This window comes from Babylonia areolata, chromosome 26 (genome assembly GCF_041734735.1).
Source record: "Babylonia areolata isolate BAREFJ2019XMU chromosome 26, ASM4173473v1, whole genome shotgun sequence".
Classification (NCBI taxonomy): Eukaryota; Metazoa; Mollusca; class Gastropoda; order Neogastropoda; family Buccinidae; genus Babylonia; species Babylonia areolata.
The window spans coordinates 1,592,223-1,610,000 of NC_134901.1; the positions used below are offsets into that span (position 1 = coordinate 1,592,223).

Consider the following 17,778-nt stretch of genomic DNA (forward strand, 5'->3'; position numbering starts at 1 on the left):
CTGGGTCGTGGTGGACGCACGACAAGGGAGGTCAATACTCTGCACACTGTACAGTTTCCGCTGACCCAGTTCTGCCCACCACAGCTTGCTGACAAAGTGTAGGGGTCAGTTTGATGCTGGGTAATTGTGAACATGGGACTGGAACATAGGTCTGCTTGCAATACGCATCTGCTGCCTAAAGGCGTCTAAAATCACAGTATGTGGACAGACGTTAAACAGAAGAACACACACACACACACACACACACACACACACACACACACACACACACACACACACACACGACGCTTTATTTAGGAAGATTCCCAGAGGCTTGTATATTTCGAAGACTGTTCAAAAACCTTCAAGTGAAGTTAGTATCATTTTGGAACAAAGATACTCGCCCGCATCCTCCTCAACACGCTCATCACCAACGTCTCTGAGAGCAGCCTTCCCGAAGCCCAGTCTGGTTTCCGCCCTGGCCGCAGTGCCATAGACATGGTGTGTGCTGTGCGACACGTCCAGGAGAAATGCACCGAACAGCAGATGGACTCTGCGCAATGTTCATAGATCTGACCAAAGCTTTTGACACTGTCAATAGAGAAGCTTTGTGGACCATCCTGATGGAGCTGGGCTGCCCGCGCAAGTTCACCACCTTGATACGGCTGGGCAGGTTCTTTCCAATGGTTACTAAACAAACTCCTTCAACATCTCAAACGGAGTGAAACAGGGCTGTGTCCACGCCCCCGTGATGTTCAACTTGTTCTTCATGCAGGTCCTACTCCATGCTGTGAAATATTTGGACTTGGGCGTATACATCAAATACCGCCTGGATGGATCCGTGTTCGACCTTCGTCGTCTCACCGCTCGAACCAAGACCTTGGAGAAACTCATCCTTGAAGCCCTCTTTGTGGATGACTGTGCCCCGATGGCACACAAGGTGAACCACCTGCAGGTCATTGTCGACCACTCTGCAGAAGCATCCAAGCTGTTCGGACTGACAGTCAGTCTTGGAAGAAACGGAGGACCTGGTCCAAGCCGCCCCAAACACAGCCAAGCCCCAGCCAGCCATTACCATTGACGGAGTCCAACTGAAGTGTGTGGAGAGCTTCAAGTATCTGGGCAGCACTATCTCTGCAGATGGATCACTGGATAAAGAGATCACGTCCAGGATCCAGAAAGCCAGCCAGGCCCTTGGAAGATTGAGAGTGAAGGTTCCCCAGTAGAAAGGCATAAGACTGTCAACAAAGATAAAGATCTACAAGGCCGTAGTCCTTTCTTCACTACTGTATGGATGTGAAACGTGGACCCTGTATCGACGGCACATCATTCAGCTAGAACAGTTCCACATAAGATCGCTGCGCATGATCATGGGCATTCACTGGCAGGACAAAGTCACAAACCAAGAGGTGCTGGACAAAGCTGGTTTGACAAGCATCCAGTCATTGTTGCTGAAAACTCAGCTACGCTGGATTGGTCATGTCATCAGAATGGACGACAGCCGCATCCCCAGGCAGCTAATGTATGGTGAGCTCAAGGAGGGCCAACGCAGACAGGGAAGGCCCAAACTGAGGAGCAAAGACACCCTGAAGAGCAACCTCAAATGATGCGGCATCCAGCCACACAAGCTTGAAGCCTCTGCTGCGGACACATCATCCTGGAGGTCTCTCACCTCCAAAGCAACAGCTGCCTTTGAAGAAGACACGATTGCGTCTCGCCGCTGCGAGGGACAGACGACATAGGGCCTCGTGCTCCTCAGTCCAAAGTTCAGACCATCGCTGCGACACCTGTGGGCGCCTGTGTGCTTCCAGCTTTGGGCTGCGGAGTCACATGCGCTGTCATCGCTGAGTTCACAGACTTTGTCATCGTCGGCTCCTGACGGACCACCAAGAAGAAGAAAGAGACCACAAGTCTTCGGACAATTTTTCTTAAAGAATCAGAATAGATCAGAATAGATCTTTCCAAAACCATACACGTTTTTGAGAATCAAAACTGGAGAAGGTTACAGCTTCAGTTTATGGACGTACTGAATAGCCTTTGGAACAACGCACAACCTAAATATCAGATTGGTTGAAAGCTTCCTGGGAAACCCAACATGCTCCCCGCCCCCTCCACAAGATCTTTTTTGTGGACGATGCTGTTTTTTCTCTTTGACAGAATCGTACGTGGGTTAAGCATCTGGAAGCACGCACAAAAAAGGGGGACAACCCAACCCCCCCCACATCCCCCCCCCCCCCCAAAAAAAACAACAACAACAAAAAAATCCCAGAAGAGAGAAGTCTATAATCATCAAGAACTTTCAATACTATCTGCCTGTCGTAGAAAACTTTCAACACTGATTTTCCCAAAGAAAAAAAGAAGGAGTGGGGGTGAGGGGGTGAGGGGTGAGGGGGACGCAATGACATCTCACTGTTGAAGAAATAAATACCATATTTCTTTTAATACAGTATTTGTGTTTGTTCAAACATTAAACGCAGATGTAAAAGCTTCTGACTGCCAATTAAACTCCAGAGAAAAGATAAAGAATATGCGGAAGGAAATCCAAGGATCTGTGCGGATTGTGACATGAAAGTCAAGGCAATGAATGTTTTTATTCATTTATTTATAATGCGATGTCCTGAGCGAGACATTTTATGTATGACGAAGCTTCCCCCCCCCCCTGAACTTCACAGGAGAAAACTATCTTTAAAAAACATATTCGTAGTTTTACGCTTCTACAAGTTTTTGGCTGGGTTGTGTGAGCAGTCTGAGCATCATTTAATTTGCTGGAAAACATCACTGTCAAAACTTTAATCTTTTATCTCTTCTACACGTGTTTCTTTTGGATAGAAATTTGTCTGTTGTTGGGGAAAAGAATTTGTCTGTTGCAAGTGAAACATGACTGAACGATGTATATCTACTTGTTTGTTCATATGGACATTTTTTGCATATACTATTCTCTATTTGTGCGTAAAAGATGCAAGCATTTAATGTTTCAATGCCTGCAGTGGGAACAATGTATAAACTTCTTGCCTTGCCTTGCCTTGCTAAACGCTAATGGTTTTCGTAAGTCTCGAACTTGGGTAGACAAAGGAAAATTCTTCACTCCAATCAAATTTAGCACAGCTCGGATCGCTCATGTAACCCACCTGGTTGTGTTCCGTAAAATAATTAATGTCCATGCGACAGAAAAAAAAACAGTCATTAATTGTTTATCGGGTGAAGTTATACAGCATCTCTTCACCCTTCTCCCCTTCTCCATCCTTTACCTCCTCCTCTCTCTCCCCCCCCCTCTCTCCCCCCTCTCTCTCTCCCCCCCTCTAGTCCTCCGCCCCCTTTTGTCCCTCTCTGTGTCCAATTCTAAGTTACCCCTAATTCAGTATTCATCTTTAGTTAGATCATTATCGTTATTGATTATGGTTGTTCATTCTGCTCAACGTGTATTCGTACACACGAGCGCGTGCACATACACGTACATTTTATGACGCCGGAGAAAACACACACACACACACACACACACACACACACACACACAAATACAACCCTTCTCCCCACCCCTCTCCCCGTGCCCCCTCCACACACACACACACACACACGCACACACGCACACCAGCACTTAACGTACAACGCGCACACGGAACAAACACAAACCCAGCACAGCCCAACCCAACCCAACACAACACAACACAGCCCAACACAACACAACCCAACAAAACAGAAAGCAACACAATGCAAGCCCTGACCTGGTGATGGCAATGTCGGCTTTCTGCAAGGCGATCTGGGCAGCCCTCTGCGCGGACAGCACGGCGTTGTCCACGCGCTCCCTCAGCTTGGAGGTCCTGATGAGGAACAGTTTGTTCTTCTTGCCCGAGGAGATGATGACGTTGTTCTTGTACTTGCCCTCCTCCTTGGTGCCGTCCTTGAACGTCGTCACGCCGTAGCCGTACTTCCGGTTGTTGTACCACTCGCCCTCGTACTTGAGCCCGTCGGATCGCTCGCTGATCCCGAACCCCGACCGCTTGTCGTTCTTCCACTCGCCCATGTAGGTCTCCGTCACGTTGACGTCCGTGATGTCGTCCTGAGAGACGAAGCTGAGGTTGGAGTCGGTGTACATTGAGGCGTTGGTCATCCCGGACTGGGTGGAGTCGGCCGACACGTGGGAGATGTTGGAGATGGTGGACCTCACCGAGCCCGTCTGCCGCTTGGGCGAGTCGTTGATGTCGCCCGTCGACTTCTGCTTCTTCAGCTTCAGCCCGGACATGAGCGTCTTCCGGAGGCTGGACCGGCCCTGCTTGTCGAAGATGGAGCGGCGGCGCTGCGGCGGCGTCTCGTCGGAGCGCGCCTTGAGGACGAAGCCTCCCCTGGACTCGTCCAGCTTCTTGTCCCTGTTCTTCTGCACCATCTCGTCCTCGTTCTCGCTGCGCAGCGAGGTGAGGGAGGCCCGCAAGGCCTTGGGCCGGTAGTGCGAGGCCAGCCCGTAAGGCACACTCTGCCGCACGCCGTAGCCGTGCCGGGTCCCGCGGTACCACTGGCCCTGGTAGGTCCCTGCAACCACACACACACACAGAGGTATACATGCATTGCACCGTCAGCATCACGGCGAGGGATCTGGTGTGGGGTTCATCTGTGACTGGCTGGCAACTGCTTCGATAAGGACACACACACACACACACACACACACACACAGACGCACGCGCGCGTGCGCACATACACGCACACACACACGCAGTCATACACAGACATACAAACACACACACACACACACACACACACACACACATACGCGCGTGCGCACATACACGCACACACACGCGCAGTCATACACAGACATCTAAACACACACACACACACACACACACACACACACACCAGCATCATTATCACGAATATTTTTTCACTGGTATTCGCTTCAAGATATATATATATATATATATATGAATACGTTACCCGTGGCTTTGGTATAGCTCTCAAATTCATGTAAATTATGACCATCTCACACCTCTGAGCCTTTCCGTATCTCATACCAGTGGTTCAGCTGTGTTACTGAACACACTCACGTCATGGTCTCACCAGTACTTTTCTGCTCATGTTAATATGTCATTGCCTGTGTGATATTTCAGGACATCTTACCACGACTTTGACATGTTCCTTTGCCCACACATACCATAACCATTATGATCCCATTTCTGGATCTATTGTCCATGCGGTATGATAGTCAGTCGTGTCCGACAATAACCACCAGAACTGCAGAGGAGGCAACTGCTCTCCCGACTATTTGGGCTAGAATTTTATTATAGTGGAGAGTGTCTTGCTCAAGTTATATCCCCACTCTCACGACTAAGAGGGTTTTAAGACAGTCGGCGTTGGGGATGGTTCCCAAAGGCCAACTACCCCACAAGGCTGCAGCACAAAGAGCCAGTGCAATTTTGCCTCCTAGACTGAGAGTCATAGTCCTTCACAAAAGACAAAGCTGTAAATGATTTCCCATTCCAATGGAGAAACCGTTGATAATACAGCTCTCACTTTGCTGTTGGCCCCACTGTAAACTTACGTCAATCTGTGACCCAAGGTAATACCTGGCTAACGTGTCAATGCAGGCTATCACATCACAGGTCTTCACGCATACCTGATCTCATGTAGCCTCTGGTCACACATCCCTCGATGTGTCAATGATTTACTCATGATTTAATGCTCTACTCTTTTAAGAAATCACTTGGGTAGCTGAAACTAAAGGATGTAAAAAGACAATGCGGGTGACTACTGTACTACAAAAACACAACACATCCAAATGCTGCGCTTCTTAACAATTGTGTTTTTGTTTCTGTTATCAATTACCTTTAATCTTTTTCTGTCCTAAAAGTAAAATTTTAAAAATCAGAACGGCAAAAGGGTCAATGGAACATGTGAACGAGAATGATCGAAAGTTAAGCTGGAGAACTCTCACTCCACAAAGGTTTACAGGTAATGCTCTCGCGAAGCTTTGTCCACCGAGTCAAGTTTTATTCCCAATTTCCACGTTACAGTTCTAGTTTTAATGGCACCGGTGGTTACCCACGACTCCTTTTAGAGCATGGCAGCGAGACACCTGTTTTACCCAGTGCCGACATCACCAGAAAGACAGGGGCCTTTAGCAGAACAGTGATCACAGACATAGCCGAGTGGTGAAAGTGTAGGACTTTCAATCTGATGGTCGCGGTTTCGAATCCCAGTCACGGTGTCTGGTGGGTAAAGGGTGGACATTTTTCCGATTTCCCGTGTCAAACAGATGCGCAGACCTGCCAGTGTCTGAAACCCCTTCGTGTGTATACGCATGCGGAAGATCAAATACGCACGTTTAAGATCCCGTAATCCATGTCAGCGTTCGGTAGGTTATAGAAACAAGAACATATCCAGCATGTACCCTCTCACCCCCACCCACTCCCGGAAAACGAAGTATGACTGCCTAAAGGACTGGGGTAAACAAAAACAAACAAACAAAACAACAACAACAAAAAACACCTACTTTTTTACATCTCGTTAGACCCACCGTACTCTGATCAAAGTCTCGTGAGACAGACAATATCATATTTCAGCTAGGACGGGTTTTTTTTTTTAGCCTTGCGTCTTCATGCTTCTGTCTGGAGAATCTTTCTTTTTTTTTCTTCCTCAGAATGTCCTTGTCAGCACATTTTTGACCAAGAAATAGTGTCACACTTCATTGTGTTGTGTGTATGTTTGTAGAGCAATGTCTCGCACTGCACTGACTGACAACACCGGAAACACGGAACACTGGAAGCCGTACGAAGAAGGACAGTGGACAGCGCCCGCCTTTGTTTAATGAATCACCACTGTCAACAGAACTCTGTCCGTTTTTATTCAGATTTTTCCTCTGTCAAGTAAGCTTCACAACTCGTCCCTCCGAATCAACCCTTCAGAAATCACAGTCACACCACTCCCGCTCCCCCTTCCACATTTTCAAAGAAACAACAACATTGCTGCTATTGCTGTGTGTGTGTGTGTGTGTGTCGCTCTTTTGTTTTTGTCCTATGTTCATGAATTTGCACCCCTTCATGAGGGGCATGGCTAAAACTTGAATAGATTATCCGTATCCGTATCTCTTACCCACTCACGAATGCACATACGCACGTAGACTCACAAAAAAACAACAACAAAAAAACAAAAACAAAAACCAGGCCTAGAACCACTACCATCACTACCGCCGCCAAAAAAAAAAGAAAGAAAAAAAAGGAAAAAAGACAAGGTAGAATGACGAAAAGAAAAAAAAGAGAGAGACAGGGAGAGAGTGGGTGGGGGAGAGAGAGGGAGAGACAGACAGGCACACACACACACACACACACACACACACACAGACTGAGATATATATATATATATATATATATATATATATATATATAGAGAGAGAGAGAGAGAGAGAGAGAGAGAGAGAGAGGAACAAAAGACCACCCGCACTGCACCCCGTCCAGCAAATAAAACTGCCATCCATCAGTGTCAAGCAAATCTAATCACGAGCAGAAACAGACAAAATTTATGTCCAGTGGCCACTGCCCACGTCCCGTGGCGATTCATGCAGTGGGACCTCGCGACGACAGTACCCACTCACTTGTGTCCCACATGTGGGCAAGTCTTCAGGGCCCGGATTGGCCTCAGTCACCTCCGGACCCACAGTCACCGATCTTACATCTGATTTTTGAAGCCATGGTCATCTTCCAATCCGAAGGACGAACATCATCATGTATGTATGTTTGTTTGTTATATATGTATGAATGTATGTGTGCATGTATGTATGTGTGTGTGTGTGTGTGTGCACGTGAGCGCGTGTGTATGATATATATCATAAAAAATCAGATATATATAGATGTGACCAAGCGCTATGCTTGCTTCAACCATTGTTTCACACACAAGCTACAGCAGTCGACAGTTTTCGCAACTAACCTGTGGGCAGAATGTGTGACGTCACTCCCAGTTTGAACGCAAAGCGGCTTACATCATTTGGTCCTCCTCGCCAGACAACCTACTCATGGCTCGACCAGTGTGGCATAGTGGTACCCTATTGGCTGAGCTGGAATCTGTGTTTCTGCTCCACTGTAATTAATTAATATATCTTTTGTCAGATCAGTAAACTACAAGTATTATATACTGGCAGAATCGTCGCAATTCCATCTTTAAATCTATTCCATTTATGTTTGCCTACGTTAAAATGATTTAACGCACTTTGTAATTTTCAGCGACGAGCTCGTAAAAACTGACCCTATTCAGGTGACTTAAATTAAGATGATAAATTCATCTTAAATAATCAACACTTCATTTTATACTCATTATAAAGTAGGTGTTGTGCTCTTTCTTTTGCAGCTTATTCAACGTAAATCGGTTCAGGAATCATTTAGAAATCTGTCACTGAACACCTTGTAAGAAACACAGTTGTTGTCAGATTTGAGCGGATCTGTGTCACAGCACAAGTGATTGTCTTTGCGGTCTGCTTAACCTGCATAAATTGGCACAGTGAGTGATGAGTGGTCATTTCATACCTGGTCAGTCATCTGACCAGAGCTGCTCTCTCTCTCTCTCACTCTTGCTGCGTCGCAAGCAGTGTCCGAGTGTGTGAGTGTGTGTCGTGTGTGTTCTCACAACGGCTGATATCTCGCTACATATCGCTGTAAGTACTAGTGTGTAGAATGTGTTGATTTTGTAATTTGTATTGTTCGACACAGTACTTGTGTTCATATGAGTATGTTCAGTTATTGCTTTGTTCAGTTATTGCTTTAACATGTAGTCACAGCTCCGCTATGATTGATCTAAATAATTGCCATGTCGTCATATGCTCGTAGCAGTAATCCATTTGATACTTCTTAACGTCACAGTCAGTGACGTCTCGGGACACAGATAGTTTGTTCCAGAATGTTCTAGTGGATGACGCATTCTTTCTCATTTGCTGTCACCGATGAAGGTTACAGTGTTTCACTGATTCTCAGTACTCTTAAGATGTGTGTAGTATTCTGTCATGATTACAAGATAGTGTTGGATTGATATCAGTTATTGGTTAAAACCACCTGATATGTATCAGTCTGTTAATTGTAATTTAGTTATCATGCCCTCTCCTATATGGCTTACTCCAGTATAGTGCTACATGATAAACTGATTCATTTGAGTCACTTTGACACAGTATAAGCTTTACCTAATCTATACTGTCAGTGTACTTTCACTAAATCAGCATAGCTTCAATCACTTCAACTGCACTATTTAAATGTATTAGAAATGTCATTTGATGTCAGTGTTTGGTCTTCACACATATGCAATACCAAGTGATAGTCTTTCCATGTAATAGGTATACATGTGCTTTTCTATTCACTTGTGCCGACATGTTGTGCTAATGACATTTGTTTGTGTCATTCCAGGCACTGTCTTCTCTTTTATGTCTTTTCTTCTCTTATGTCTTCTCTTTTAGGTCTTCTCCTTATTTCTTCTCTTCATCTCTTCTTATATCTTCTTCTTAGCTCTTCTTCTCATAACTATTGTAAATAAAACAATAGAAAAACCCATTTGTAACTGGCCTCTATATGTTCCTGGCCTGTGCGTGGGAATTCTTGTCTATCCTTTAATACGGTAAATCATCATTTAGTTTAGTTCTTTTGTACCGTACCCTTGAATAACCACTCGGTTCGGCTACATATATATATATACTCGGCACGTGGTCACCCAAAAGAGGAGACCGAGCCCTGTAAGGTACGTAACCACCTGCGCAGGACATCACCCACTTACGGCGGTCATTTTCGTAATTTTTCTTCTTCTTCAGTTTTTTGTTTGTTCAAAAGCTGATGTGGCGTAGCGAATATGGACCAGTCCGCACGCTCTGGCGCTTCCTTGAAACTGACACTGGAAACCGACAATCATTGTTTAGTCTCGTACTGAGTCCACTACTACTGGGTAAGCGACGACTGTGGAGTGGGAGAGGCATCATCCACTGCCGAGGCCGACCAATCTGGCATCAGTAGTTTATCTAAAATCTCTGATGGGGGGGAGCTTGAACGAATCCAAGGCTAACTGCCAAGTCTGCGAACTGTGGCACTAAACACTACGCCACAACGACATCCAAACCTGGATCGAATCTACCGCACGCCACATCACTTTCATTTCTTACTGATGGTTTACAAAACGTGTACGGAAGGATGGAGGCAGAGGGGGTGGGTGTGGGGGTAGGGGCGGAATTTAGGAAGAAGAGAGAGAGAGAGAGAAGAGAGAGAGAGATGGAGAGAGAGAGAGAAAGAGGGAGAAAGAGAAAGAAAGAGAGGGTGAGAGAGAGGGGGGAGAAAGAGCGCGGGAGAGAGAGATAGGGAGAGAGAGTCTGAGAGAGAGAGAGTCTGAGAGAGAGAATGTGAGAGAATGTGAGAGAGAGAGAGAGAGAAAGAGTCTGAGAGAGAGAGAGAGAGAATGTGAGAGAATGTGAGAGAGAGAGAGAGAGAGAAAGAGGGAGAAAGAAAAAAAAAAAGAAGTTCAAGGGGGTATGGCGGGGGGGGGGGGGGGAGAGGGGGGGGGGGGGAGAGACAGAGGAAAGGAGACAGGGGTGACGGCAGCTAAAATGGGGAAGGAGAATAGGGAGCGTGAGGGGGAGGGGGGGGGAGCAGGGAAGAAGGAAAGACAGTGAAAGCTATGAATAATAGATGCGCCAGAAAATGTCAAAGAATATGTGGGACACGCGCGTTCTGTTCAAATCACCCCCACCACCACCACCCTCCCCCTCCAACCAAACCTCACCCCCCACCCCCTCCCAAACCATTCTCCACTACACCCGCCCCAACCCCACCCCCCGTCAGCACTTTGTCTGATTGCCAGCCACAGCACACTGTCTCCACGCTGCACCCCCGCTTACCCCCTCGCCCTCACCCCTTCCCCCACACACGTTTTTTTTTTCTTTTTCACATGGCTTGCGCCATTTCGGCTGTAACCAACCCCCTCTTCTCTCTCTCTCTCTCTCTCTCTCTCTCTCACCTCCTCCATCTCTGCTTTCTTGAAACAAATCTGTGACCTTCTCATAAATCCTCTCCCCTACATCACACACACGCGCACGCGCACACACACATACGCATTCACACACACAAACACACCCCTCTTTAAGAAAACCGTGCTCTACAAAATACTGTGTTCAGCAAACGACATGCAGACAGAACCACCATCGTCCTCCTGATCTCTCTGCCTAGCCCCAGACAATGCAATCACGTTGTAAGTGGTGGGAAGGGGGGTGGGGGGAGAGAGAACATCGGCCATGTCCATTCCACCACCACCACTCCCCACACACTCCCTAATTCCCCCAACCTCACTCCTCCTCCCCACTCTCATCTCGCCATCTCCGTTACGTCTGATCAGCAAGCGATTTCTGTGGGGTGCAGGGAGTGGGGGCGTGGGGAGGTGGGGGAGCCGGAAGGGGGTGGAGGGTGCAGAGAGAGACTCACACACTCGACCATCACGCGCGCGCACACGCACATGCACTTGGACACACACACACACACACACACAAATACACACACACACACACACACGCACGCACGCACACAAACACGCAGAACGCGCAAGCGCGCGCGCGCACACACACACACACACACACACACACCCCTCCCACGCACACCCGAAGAGGAGGGGAGGGTGGAGGAAAGGGAGAAGAAAACTTTGGAGGAACTTAGCAAACACAGCAGTGACCCAGATCGAGAACTGATACACCCACAGTGGCAGCGCCCGCTTTTTCTTCCTGGGTAAATGATGTCGTATCTCGTCGCGATCATCCTTTTGCTTCACTGCTTCTGTGGCGTACCCTCCCCCCCCCCCCCCCTTTCTGTCTCCCCACCTTCTCTCCGCCCTCGCCTCTTCCCCCTCCTGCCCCGCCTTGAAAATTCTGCCTCTCCTCAACCTGAACTGATAGAAACTGAGAATGTAAACAAGAAGAAGAAGAAGGAATACGGGAAATTAAAAAAGAAAAAAAGAAGAAAAAGATTAAACATTGCATGTGGTCCAAGGTCTGGTGATTTCTCCTAGCTCCCCTTCTCTTCTTCGTCGGCTGCAGCTCCCACATTCATCCGTTCCAATGAACGGACTGTCATGGGTGTTAAACCGTTCTTAACCTCGCCACTTGGGCAGCCATATTCCGTTTTCAAGGATGGTTGACTGACACGTGGTATTTTCTTTGCCATATCCCACTGAACGCCTACACGGACTGGGATCTTTAATGTGAGAAACTGGGCCCTGAGTTTTGGAAAGTCAGGTCAGATTTCAATTGATGTTATTCGCACTGTAAAGATGATGGAGGATGCAGAATTCGAAAAAAAAGTATTTTATGGGGGGTTGTTTAGACCATGTCTATGAACTGAGTATGACGAACACGGCAGGATTTTCAGGCACAGGCTTTAAACCCCTCTACTGGAACCATACACAGTCTGGTTTGGAACGGATCAGAAATCAAAAGGAGAACAGAGTGTGTAAAGATTTGTTCTCAGATCCGCGTGAACTGTCAGCCAAAGAGACCTTTTGTCATCGGATTTTAAAAAGTACTCAAAAATCATTTTAGGACAGAAGAGTTGTTAGCCCACATTTCTATCTGCAACTGTTTTCCTCCACTATCATCATTGTTCTGTTTACAGAGTATGAATCCTTGAATGGAGTTTCGGGTAAAAACTTATTTCCAGAATGATTTTTCGAGTAAGATTTCTGGATCTGGAAAGGAAATTCACACATGTATGATAGGCCCAGCATACAGCTTATATCACAGACTGACATTAGAGGGACGGGGGAGGGAGAGAGAGATTTCTGGATCCAGAACGGAATTTCAGACATAAAGAAAGTGAATACACTGTAATTGTGGTCGCAGAAAATTCCAAAGCGATTTTCCTTTGCCCAATGTTGATTTTTGTGCTCTAAGTGCTGGCGCCGAACACCTGCAAACGTGTTCTCAGTTGTAAAGTGAAGACTGTGAAGACAGAAGACTGGTGAACATATCCAACGACGTTGTTTATTTTCCTGCTGACGACAGCAGAAGGTGGAATACCGCACTAGGGAACACCCAGCTCTGGCTCACAGAGGTTAGAACAAGGGGAACCAACACAAACACGAAAATGGCTTTCTGCCAGGAATTGTAGTTTGTATGGTTTTTTTAACATCAGAAATGGAAATCAACAACCTTCAGAACCAAGACCAGAAGGTCGGGTGGGTGCGGGGAGGGGGGGGGGAGCTCACATTTCGAGAACTTTCACATGATTTTCTTTTCTAGGTTGAAGAAGAAGATAACTATGATGATATTGATACATATAGCGCCTATCCTCGGTCGGAGACCTTCTACGTTGAAGATGAAGATAATTAAGATGACATGGATACTTATATAGCGCCTATCCTCGGTCGGAGACCACGTTTTAAGCAAAAAAGATACTGCTACAACACGTTGTGTGGTTATGAAGACGTTAATAAATGTGACAATTTCCAACTGCTCCGTACTTGTCTGAGTGGTGCTTCGTTAAACACCTCGGATGTTTCCTTGAATTGGTCCACAGAAGCCGTCAGTGGCACGTTTCTAACGCAACAGAGAGCTAACCCGAGGGGAATCGAGAGCTGTTGAGTTCAAGAGCCTGTCAACGTTCAGTGGTTGTCTTTCTTTAACGAAGTCTACACAAACACTTCAAGCACTTTTTTTCTTTTCATTGTGAACTTGAGTCACGTGTACGTACACACTGACTGATTATTTTCAATGGAAATTCAAGTACTGTATCCATTGACTGACTGTTTTCAATGGAAATTCAAGATCTGTATCCACTGACTGTTTTCAATGGAAATTCAAGATCTGTATCCATTGACTGACTGTTTTCAATGGAAATTCAAGATCTGTATCCACTGACTGACTGTTTTCAATGGAAATTCAAGATCTGTATCCATTGACTGACTGTTTTCAATGGAAATTCAAGATCTGTATCCACTGACAGACTGTTTTCAATGGAAATTCAAGATCTGTATCCATTGATCCGACCCTCATCATTTCCGGTCAGTGGTCAGCGAGAGAGAGAAAAAGACGTTGAGTGAAGACAGTTCGGGAGATGCACGTCTAATATGATTCTGGCATCGTCATCTTGATCCATTTCGAAGAACCGAAGAAGGAGAAGAAACAAGAATAAAAGAGAGGAGGAGGAGAAGAAGAAGAAGAAGAAGGAGAAGGAGGAGGAGGAGAAGGAGGAGGAGCAAGAATAAAAGGGAGAAGAAGAACAAGAACAAAATGAGGAGGAAGAAGAAGAAGAAGAAAGGCGCATGCTTAAACTGCAAGCCAAGTTTTCGCGGTGGTCCTGCTTTTAAACAGTCATAAAGTTTGTTGAACAGGAAGCTTTTTCTTTCTTCTTCCTTTTCTTTTTCATTTTTTAATGGAAATAATTATGTTCAGGTATGGTGGAGGGACTGACACTGCCGCGCTAAAGCACTTAGACAAATAAGCGCGCGCGCGCAAACACACAGACACAGACACACACACCATCACTTACACAAAACACTTCCTCTTATTACTATTGTTGGTGCTTTTTCTTTATCTGCTGTTGCTGCTGTTTCTGTAGTTGACTGCACGTGGAATGTTACAAATGGAATATTTACGCCCCCCCCCCCCCCCACCCCCCCTCTCTCTCTCTCTCTGTGCTGTGCTGTGCTGTGTTGTTCTGTGCTGTGCTGTGCTGTGCTGTGCTGTGTTGTTCTGTGCTGTGCTGTGTTGTTCTGTGCTGTGCTGTGTTGTGCTGTGCTGTGCTGTGCTGTGCTGTGCTGTGCTGTGCTGTGCTGTGCTGAGCTGTGCTGAGGCTGAGGCTGATCATTGAGACACCCTTGAGGCGGTTTCCCTCGCCACACAATGACGGTAATGATTTTATGTCTCGCTCACCAAGGCCCCTGACGGCAACAGTCTTGGGGTTCAAGCAGCAGGGGGTGAAACAAGAGTTCCGGTTCCAATCCATGTGTGTCTGGCACGCAGACAGCACCGCTCTATCGGGGGAGATTGGGTTGGTAGTTATGGCGTCGCGGCGGTGTCAGAGGGCGTGAAAATGTGTGTGTTTGATTGTTTGTTTGTTGTGGCTGTGTTGTTGTGTGTTGAGTAGTGGTTGTGTGTGCTATCACTGGGTTATTTACGGTTTCTGTTGAGCTGTTTTTGATAATACTCCTAACAACAATAAATAAATGAATAAAAATGATGATTATATAAAGTCATGCTGCGATTTCTGTGTGAGAGAAAGAGAGAGACAGAGAGTGTGTGGGTGTGGGTTGGCGTGTGAGTTGGCGTGTGGGTTGGCGTGTGTGTGTGTGTGTGTGTGTGTGTGTGTGTGTGTGTGTGTGTGTGTGCGTGTGTGCGTGCTATATCCGAGTCTTTTTTTTAACGAAAACTTGCTGGCACGCAAGTCAAAATCATACAATTGCAAACTTCCGGCAATACGAGCCTTTCTTGTCCCAGCTCTCTCTCTCTCTCTCTCTCTCTCTCTCAAGACAGACAGAACATAAAGCAGCAGAATCAGCCACACACAATGGGCAAAAGGACTCACGATGATTGCCTTGTCATTGGTCCAACGGCACACGGGAGGCACAAGTAGTTTTCTCCCGAAGACATATAACTGATGAAAACAGCTTCCAGGAAATCGATGTCAAGACAGTTCCCAGGGAGGTAGGGGGAGGGGGGGGAGGAGGTTGTGGAGGGAGGAAAGGAGAGAAAAGAGTGAATGAAAAAGGAAGAAAGAAAGAAAGGTCATCTGAGGAGTGAGGGGATGGGGTGTGTGTGTGTGTGGGGGGGGGGGGGGGGTATGAGTCTCCCCGATCAACGTGGAATTCTATGATGTTGTTAGATACACACACACTCTCTCTCTCCTCATCACACACACACACACACACACGCGCGCGCGCGCGCGACATTTGTCTCTTTCAAATCGTTGACAACCATTGTGTATCCAAACACGTAAACAACAGTTTCTCACAAACCTTGGTTCACCGAGGTGAGGAACTGGAGGCGAGCGGAATGTAAGCCAGTTTTTTTGTTGTATTTTTTTTTCTCTTCTTCTTCTTGTTTTTTTTTTTTTTATTATTCTTTTTTTTTTCTTTTTGACACTCATCAATGCCATACTCTACATGTCCCTTCATTGCAGCTGAATCGTTACCCGCTGTGAAGGTCAGACACACTGTCAAGTATTCAGGTTCCCAACCCTACGATGCAGCACGTAGTAACATAAGACCCGGCGTGAGGCAGTATGTGTGTGTTTGTCTGTCAATATGTATGTGTTGTATCATTTTCTTCAAACAGCATCCTCTGTACGAAAAAAAAAAATCGGAATGTTCTTCTTGGGAGTGCGTATGGCTACAGTACAAGGTCACCATAGTTTTTGTTGTTGTTCCCCCCCACCCCCACCCCACCCCCCAAAAAAAACAACAACAAAAAAAACAAAAAACAATTCTGCCTGCAAGTGTTTTGGTTTTCCAAGCAAAGTAGTTTTTTTCCCCATACAGGTTTTTTTAGCCGTGGTAAATGTTGCTTCACTGGTCCAGTGTGAGACACCCGTTGTATGGTGCCGTTCGCAGAAAGAAAACACACACACACACACATGTGTGTGTGTGTGTGTGTGTGTGTGTGTGTACAGAGAGAGAGAGAGAGAGAGAGAGAGAGAGAGAGAAACAAACAAACAATTGGACAGGGGCGGGAGAACGTGTTGGACCAATAGTTAACCAAACCAATAAATTAACGAATAACTGATAAAGAAATTTTTTAAAAAATTTTTAAAGAAAAAGAAAAATAGCCTACAACATTACTGTTAACATTGCAATAATGAGAAGAAGAAAAAAGCTAATTGGAAAAGTAATCCACCTGATGTGGTTAGCCTGTGGGAGCGGGGGGAGAGGTAATCCTGATGTACTGGTCAGGTTTTGGGTTCTGTGTCATCAAACCTATCCTTCTTCGCGTTTCTTTTTTTTAATTATTTTTTTAAATCCATATTCATTTTATTTTTTTTTAAACCGTTCCAGTCATCATCCGTCTGTATACATCTAACAAGGAATGCGCTTGAGAAGAAAAGAAAATGTGGTGTGAACAGCGAACATCGGTACAAGTGAATAACGCAGTTTCAGTCAACTTGATTGAAAGAACTGTAATGATCCCACAACAAACTAATTTTAAATGGTCACCGAGGACTTCCGTCTACCCCTTCCACTGTGAAAACAACAACAACAAAATCGCGAGCGCACACGCATGTTTCGAGAGAGAAGGCGGAAGTGGAGAAAAATAGGAGAGAGAGGGAGGGTAGGAAGAGAGAGTGAAAGAGACAGACAGACAGACACAGCGAGGAGAGAAAGAGAGTCAGACAGACAAACAGACCGAGAGAAACACAGACAGACACAGACAGCGAGAGGGGCAGAGAATATCGGTCAAGGAACGTGGTCGAATAATGATGCAAATAAATGGAAATGGCCATTACGCTCGCCAGCAGACCCCCCCCCCCTCCCCCGGTATTATAATACCCAACCGCAACCACCACCACCACGTCTCCGCTTCCACCTTCCCCATCCTCCTAATAGCTGCCTCCCCACCCCATCCCCCCCATCTGCCCCCCCTCCCCCCATGCCCCCCCACTCCGACCCCCCTCACTTCCTCCCTCCCCATGCTGCCTCCCTGTCCGACTAAATCACGCAATGCTGCAGATGATGGCCAGTGTTGTATACACCCTCGCCCTCCTTGAAGAAGGCAACCATCCATCCACCTCTGGTACTGAAGGAAAAAGCAAGCCGTCGCAAGTCTGTGTAGGGAGGTTGTCAAACGGTGAGAGAGACAGAGACAGAGAAAGACAGAGA

The 17,778-nt window shown here is 46.5% G+C and overlaps 1 protein-coding gene across 3 annotated transcripts in view; it reads right to left on the reverse strand.

Moving 5' to 3' along the window:
- Positions 1-17,778, reverse strand: part of LOC143300635 (junctophilin-1-like) — a 213,561-nt gene that overhangs the window by 44,760 nt on the left and 151,023 nt on the right. For all 3 annotated transcript variants that reach the window (XM_076614437.1, XM_076614435.1, XM_076614436.1), the window contains one exon: positions 3,702-4,503. In XM_076614437.1, coding sequence (XP_076470552.1) covers positions 3,702-4,503 — 802 coding nt within the window. The remainder of the gene's footprint in view (positions 1-3,701; positions 4,504-17,778) is intronic.